The 6,829-nt window shown below is 34.5% G+C and overlaps 3 protein-coding genes across 3 annotated transcripts; 2 read left to right on the top strand and 1 right to left on the bottom strand.

The window, feature by feature from the left end:
* Positions 1-290: 290 nt before the first annotated feature.
* On the top strand, positions 291-3,525 carry LOC106099496 (organic cation transporter protein). The gene is made up of 7 exons (XM_013278057.1): positions 291-401; positions 1,247-1,414; positions 1,490-1,748; positions 1,847-2,473; positions 2,574-2,755; positions 2,870-3,048; positions 3,253-3,525. The coding sequence occupies exons 1-7, from the start codon at positions 306-308 to the stop codon at positions 3,446-3,448; spliced, it is 1,707 nt and encodes a 568-aa protein (XP_013133511.1). The 5' UTR covers positions 291-305; the 3' UTR covers positions 3,449-3,525.
* Positions 3,526-3,625: 100 nt separating this feature from the next.
* On the top strand, positions 3,626-4,854 carry LOC106099497 (protein catecholamines up). The gene has a single exon (XM_013278058.1). It carries the CDS (start codon positions 3,727-3,729, stop codon positions 4,780-4,782), a length of 1,056 nt encoding a protein of 351 aa, XP_013133512.1. The 5' UTR covers positions 3,626-3,726; the 3' UTR covers positions 4,783-4,854.
* A 1,036-nt stretch (positions 4,855-5,890) lies between these two features.
* LOC106099900 (40S ribosomal protein S18) lies at positions 5,891-6,774 on the bottom strand. The gene is made up of 3 exons (XM_013278589.1): positions 6,667-6,774; positions 6,348-6,533; positions 5,891-6,187 (listed from the first exon to the last, which is right to left on the bottom strand). The coding sequence occupies exons 1-3, from the start codon at positions 6,667-6,669 to the stop codon at positions 5,918-5,920; spliced, it is 459 nt and encodes a 152-aa protein (XP_013134043.1). The 5' UTR covers positions 6,670-6,774; the 3' UTR covers positions 5,891-5,917.
* Positions 6,775-6,829: the final 55 nt, after the last annotated feature.

The raw sequence follows: 6,829 nt of genomic DNA, 5'->3' as shown, positions 1-6,829 counted from the left end.
AGGAAAATATGCCGGTATTTAAATTGTTTTTTTTTTTATAGATTTTTTGCTATCAAAATATTGTGCGTGTTGAAATTGTGTTTGTAAAAAATGGAAGTTCACTTTTGTTTAATTTTTTTGTTCGAGTATATGCTTCTAATGTTTTTTCGTTTATCAAGGAAAAAGATGATAACGACGATCCGATAGATCTGGATGATTTATTGCCAAAGATCGGTGAATTCGGTATCTACCAGAAGCTATTGTTGTGGCTGGTGTGTTTGCCCGCTTGCTTGCCGTGCGGCTTTTGCGCTTTCAATCAACTGTTCATGACGGATGTACCAGACCACTGGTGCAGAGTACCGGAACTACAAAATTTCAATCTAACTGAAGAACAACGGAAAATAATGTCTATACCACGTAAGGTAAAACTATAGATCACTTTATTTATTTATTTTTTTTACTTTTAATAATTAGGTAAATTACAACAATCAATATTGCTCTGTATATTTGTACGATTTTAAGTTAAAGATATTTTCTAGTTTTCACAATCTATTTTTATATATTCTTAAGTCAATTTAGTGTAAACGACAATAGCAAGAAAAAAACAATAAAATTGGCACTAAACTTATGTATTTTCAGTTAAGCAATAAGTTCTAAGGATTTTCCATCTTTTCCATTTAATTGGATTTATTGAAATTATTTTAATACAGAATCATAAGTTACTCAAATTATTAATTAGTCAGGAAAAGCATCCTGAAGCAACCTGTACATCTCAAATCGAGAATCTCGTTATGTTGCAAAAGACGAAATCTACAGGAAATAACATGTCCTTGTGCCTTCACCTTGTTGCATTTGCAACCTTGTGTATTGACATAGTTTCTTACACACTGCAATTATCTTTCAAGATAATGCATTTTTAAAACTAAAATTGTAAAATGTTACTTTGTTTCCATTGATATTAACTTCGAAAAAGTGCATTTAACAGAAATTGTGGAAACTTGTCTTCATCTTCCATAATTATAAACTTTAAATTTACTAATGTAACGTTTTAGAACTTTACTTAAATTTAATTCCTCGAATAAAAAAAAAACAATTATGGACTACACCAGTACTTATTTTTACCCAATAACTTCTAATGAAACCGATGCCTAAATTTCATACGCGGCCTCCGTTCCTAACTCAGTATTTTCTAAAATAACGTAAGACAACCAACCATGAGATTCTATTGAGCGAATAATAAAGATCTGATTGTTATATTTATTTTTAGGCAGACGATAACACCACTTTTGAGAAATGTTCACGGTATTCTGTTAATTGGACCGAAATATTATCTGCAAATAAAACAATTGAAATTAACACAAGTTGGCCTATGGAGCCATGTTTTGATGGATACGTGTACGATAAATCAGAAGTAAAATCCTCCATAGTAATTGACGTAAGTTTCAGTTTATTAAACATTTGTTTGTATGTCGACTTCATATTTATGTTTCATTTTATTTTTATTTTTCAGTTCGATTTAGTTTGCGACTTCGACGTTTACCCAACTTTGGGGTTGGTGGCCCTAAATGTTGGAGGGCCTATTGGAGTATACAGTTTTGGAATATTGAACGATCGCATTGGCCGCAAGAAATCCTTTTTTACCTGTCTAACTACCCTCCTCATTGGCAGTTTAATGACAGCATATGCACATGAGTATTGGTTTTGGGTACTTGCGAGAACAGTCGTGGGACTGACTATACCAGCCGTATACCAAATACCATTTATAATTTGTAAGCTATGTCATTTTATCAACAAAAATTGAAAAAAAAGTCTAGGGAGTAGTAGCAAAGTAAAAATGAAAACTTATATATTTTTTTAATTATTTTAGCTTTGGAATTGGCTGGACCGAATTATAGATCGTTTGTGACGGTCATGACATGCATATTTTATACTTTGGGATTAGTTTTATTATCTGGTGTAACGTACATGTTACGAGATTGGAGATCCCTCGCGTTAGCAACGTCCGTGCCCTTTTTCTTATACTACTTGTACTGGTTTGTGTTGCCGGAATCACCGAGATGGCTGCTGATGAGAAAACGATTTGAAGAAGCAAATAAAATTTTGAAATCCATTGCCAGAGTAAATGGTAAAGAGTTGCCTGTTGAGTATACAAATAAAATCCAACGGCAGGTATTGGAGCAAGCTATGAGCGGGGAGAAAGAAGCCGAGACGGCCAGCATGTTTGCTTTATGTCGAACTCCTAATATGAGACTCAAAACATGCTTGATCACTCTTAATTGGTGCGCCTCAGAAATGGTTTACGTCGGTTTAAGTTACTACGGACCAGCAATAGGTAGCAATCAATATGTGAGTTTCTTTCTGTCATCGGCGGTTGAAATACCGAGCTACCTTGTTTGTTGGGTGCTTATGGATCGAGTTGGACGACGATGGCCATTATGTTTGTCGATGGTTATAAGTGGTATCTTCTGTATTGTCACGGTGCTGCTCCCAAATGGTAAATCAAAATTTATCTAACTCTCTATTTGTGTAACGTGGCTCACAACAGGTTTTGAACAAAGCATAAAGTTATCAATCCATATAAATTATATTTACAGATGCAGAAACGGAGACTCTCATCCTGTATCTCATATCGAAATGTTTCATTTCCGCATCATTTTTGATAATATATCCATATGCCGGTGAACTTTACCCAACTGAACTGAGAGGCATTGGGATCGGGACGTCCGCATACATTGGGGGCCTAGGCTTAATCATTATACCTTTTATTAATTATTTAGTAAGTATTTTTTTCATCTAAGTAAGTGTATAAAGTACTTTTTGTTGTATATACAGACTTAAGTAATTAAACTTCGCATTACTCATCATTAGCATAATGAATTCGTTTTCCCAGGGATCCAGTAACCTAGTATTGCCTTTAGTAGTAATGGGAGCAGTGTCGGTGGTAGGGGGGTTAACGGCGCTACGGTTACCAGAAACACTGCATACATCATTACCTCAGACAGCAGAAGAGGGTGAGGAATTTGGAAAAGACTGGACTTATGCGGACTGCTTTAAATGTGGTGGCCAAAGGTTAAGACTATTTATTAATATTTTTCGATAAGGGCGTAACTTACTATTGGCTTACGGACTTGCTTATGATTAGATATTTACACATGTTCTCTTATACCTGCTATGATACACAAATATAAGAAATAAGCCATCCATTATCATACTTGCCTAATGACATGATAGAAAACAAGTAATATAAATAATATGAATATCTTTTTTAAACAGACCGGTGGCGGAGGCAGAATCTTATGAAAATCTAGACCAATTAGAACTTACACAACCTCCGACTGAGATGGATGATGAGCTATCGGAAATGCCTAATTTTCGTAGAAGTTCCATGCGTAAACTCGTCCGACAAGCAAGCATTGTTGAAACGCAACGAGACTTGGATGGAAATATGAAAATGACTTACTGGTTTTAGATGCGTAAAAATTTACAAGACCACTTTATACAATGTGTTTAGAATTGCTAAGCTAAGAAATGATACCAATGTTTAAATTTCAGTAATATCATTTGGAGCCACGAGCACCTTGCCCCTCCAATTTTTACTCTTTGCCTATCACGACGTAACTTTTCTGTCAATGTCAAACTGTCATATATTGGCCAAGTATACAAAAGTATTCTTTCCTTTATTTCCTTCATATAGTCTTAAATATTGATAAGTTTATCAATTAAAAGGATATTAGATTACTAAACATCATGTGGTACTTAAGAAAAATGTATTTTTTATGTTTCCTTTTAGTATGGACAGTTGTTATAGTAACAGGTCATTCGCATTCGCACTCACATTCGAGTGGGAACGAACCTCCGGCGTACAAATACTCGGCAAGTGCTAACCAAAAAAATGTGAATCAAGATAAAGCTCCGGAAATCGACTATGATTTATATGTAAGAGCATTAGGTTCAACTATTTTTATAAGTATAGTTCCATTTTTTATTTTATTCTTTATTCCAATTGACGGAAGTGTTGAGAAACAGCCACTGCTAAAGATACTGCTGTCCTTTGCCTCTGGTGGACTTCTTGGCGATGCGTTTCTGCATTTGATTCCACATGCTCTTACATCACATGATGATGGACATTCTCATGGACATGGCCATAGTCACGGTCACCATGAAGAGGGCCAACATGAACCTCATGACATGACAGTTGGTCTTGGAGTACTCGGTGGTATAATAACATTCCTTGTTGTTGAAAAAACAGTGCGTTTGTTCAGTGGAGGCCATGGACATTCACATAGCACAGACAAGAAAAAAGATGACAACAAATCAAAGAAGTCAAATAAATCTAAGAAGGAAGAAATCAAAGTTGCAGGATACCTTAACCTAGCTGCTGATTTTACCCACAATTTTACAGATGGATTGGCAATTGGAGCTTCCTTTATAGCTGGACAAAGCATAGGATACATTACAACCATAACTATATTGTTACATGAAATTCCACATGAGATTGGGGACTTTGCGATTCTTGTACAATCTGGTTGCTCTCGAAGAAAAGCTATGTTGTTACAATTGTTAACAGCCTTTGGAGCTATATCTGGTACAGTGATATCTATCTATCTTCAGGGCTCCAGTGATGGTCTGGTTTCATCACTTATTTTACCATTCACTGCTGGAGGATTTATTTATATTGCAACAGTATCGGTTATACCAGAATTGTTGGAAGGTTCAAATAACAAGTTTTCACAATCAGTAAAAGAGATAATGGCTCTCCTTGCAGGTGTATACATGATGGTTTTAATAGCCCAGTATGAATAGCTGAATGTGTAAATACAATTATTTTTTTTGTGTAAATCAAACAAATGCTTACATAAATCATCACAAAATTTCGATTTTTTTTTATTCTTATGAATTAAGAAAATATTTTTTTGAATTAAAAAATTTTAGAACAAGTAAATGTTTGTTTTAATTTGAAATACTAGTCGTTTTTTATTCTTCCTTCCATTATTTCCAATTGAGCTTCAAGATGTATCGTTTTTTATTCTCCCATTATATCTAACGAACTGTTGCCTGCGACTTCGTCCGCGTGGTAAGAAAACATACGAACTATATAAATGACAAAAAGCTACGTATCCCTCGGGAACCGGACATTTCTCGAGCATGAAGCTTATCTCATGTGTACTCCAGACTTTGTTTTATATCTGTGCCAAATTTAAATAAGATATGTTGTACCGTTGCAGAATGATCGAGTAAACATTAAAAACTAAATTAATGAATCCCACGGGAACCATAACTATTCCCGGGTTTAAAAAATAGCCTATGTGTTCTTCCAGACTATGCTCTAAACCTGTGCCAAATTTCATGGAGATCCGTTCAGCCGTTTAGGCTACAAACGCTAACAAACATCCATCCATCTAAACTATCGCATATATAATATTAGTAAGATTGAGCTTCAAGATACGTACAGCAGTTTTTAGCTATCACAAATGAGAGAGTTTTGTTGCTATCTTACAAGTAATAAAAATATTAAATTCTTATTCACCATTGTACCACTAAAACTTCAAGAAAAGACTTCTTTATAAGAATGAAGTCAGATTCAACCAAAAGAAATTCATTTGTCAGTGTGATGGTGCATCTTCCCTTCTATTTTCATATAATTATCATCAGATATTTATAATCTAAGCTGTTTTTCATTAGCCCTTTTTTAAAATAAACTTCTAGATATTACTGGTTATCACACCAAGTAGACATTATCAATACTGCACCAGTGTAGCGAAATGTAAGATGGTGTCTACACTCATCCCCTCACTTAAAAACATCTTTAGTCATATATCCTACTAACATGGTAATCTTAGACAAATATAAACATAAAACAAAATTAGTAACTGTTAGCTTTAGCTTAAATAAAGGAAAATAAAACAAAATGTAGAGAATGCAGATGTTTATTACTTATTTACTTCTTCTTAGATACACCAACAGTACGTCCTCGTCTGCCAGTTGTTTTGGTGTGTTGACCACGCACACGGAGACCCCAGTAATGACGCATACCCCTGTGGGCACGGATTTTCTTAAGCCTTTCTAAGTCATCACGGAGTTTGGAGTCCAAGTTAGAAGAAGTCAACTGACTGTATTTTCCATCAACAATATCCTTCTGTCTGTTCAAGAACCAGTCTGGAATCTTGTATTGTCTAGGATTTGACATAATAGTGACAATCTTTTCGACCTGAAATAAGTAATAGGTAAATAAATATCAAACTATATTATGTATGAAAATTGGATGTAAAGTCGTTAAGTTTATTTTTATGTTAGTCATTTAATAAAGAAATTGTCACACATTTAAATAGAATACTAGTAATCGTTTTATGCAACAACAATATATATACCTCTTCTTCTGTACATTCACCAGCGCGTTTATCCAAATCGATGTCGGCTTTCTTTAGCACAATATTGGAGTATCTGCGACCGACACCTTTAATAGCGGTCATGGCAAACATAACCTTACGTTTGCCATCAATATTCGTATTCATAATACGAAGAATATGTTGAAACTTGTCCGGTATCACGAGCGACTAAAACACAGTAATTGAACATTTAGTATAAAAATAACACAATTGTTGGCATCAATAAAGTATAGTAGTATTGTTTAACAATTTTAACATCTAAATTATATGAAGATTAATATAAAAACATAAGATTTAATACCATTGCGACTAAATTCTACAGCCTAACGTCGGAAAAAGAACACAAGTCAATCTGTCAAAATAGAAGGAACAACAAACTAGACGTGAGCGTTATTTCACGTCACTAGTTACAATCACCTGTGACGAGATATGTAACGGCGTCACTAGTTTCGAGTCAAATTGAA

This window comes from Papilio polytes, unplaced genomic scaffold, assembly GCF_000836215.1.
Source record: "Papilio polytes unplaced genomic scaffold, Ppol_1.0 DF824102.1, whole genome shotgun sequence".
In the NCBI taxonomy this organism is placed as follows: domain Eukaryota; kingdom Metazoa; phylum Arthropoda; class Insecta; order Lepidoptera; family Papilionidae; genus Papilio; species Papilio polytes.
This window is presented reverse-complemented; position numbering and strand designations above follow the sequence as displayed.

Excerpts from the sequence above, each read along its gene's own strand:
- LOC106099900 (XM_013278589.1), bottom strand. Across the intron at positions 6,188-6,347 it reads GTGAATGTACAGAAGAAGAG|GTCGAAAAGATTGTCACTAT; the intron begins GTATATATATTG and ends TACTTATTTCAG.
- LOC106099496 (XM_013278057.1), top strand. The coding sequence starts at position 306 with ATGACGGATGTACCAGACCACTGGTGCAGAGTACCGGAACTACAAAAT. Across the intron at positions 2,756-2,869 it reads TACCTTTTATTAATTATTTA|GGATCCAGTAACCTAGTATT; the intron begins GTAAGTATTTTT and ends TCGTTTTCCCAG. Across the intron at positions 3,049-3,252 it reads TTTAAATGTGGTGGCCAAAG|ACCGGTGGCGGAGGCAGAAT; the intron begins GTTAAGACTATT and ends TTTTTTAAACAG.
- LOC106099497 (XM_013278058.1), top strand. The coding sequence starts at position 3,727 with ATGTGGTACTTAAGAAAAATGTATTTTTTATGTTTCCTTTTAGTATGG.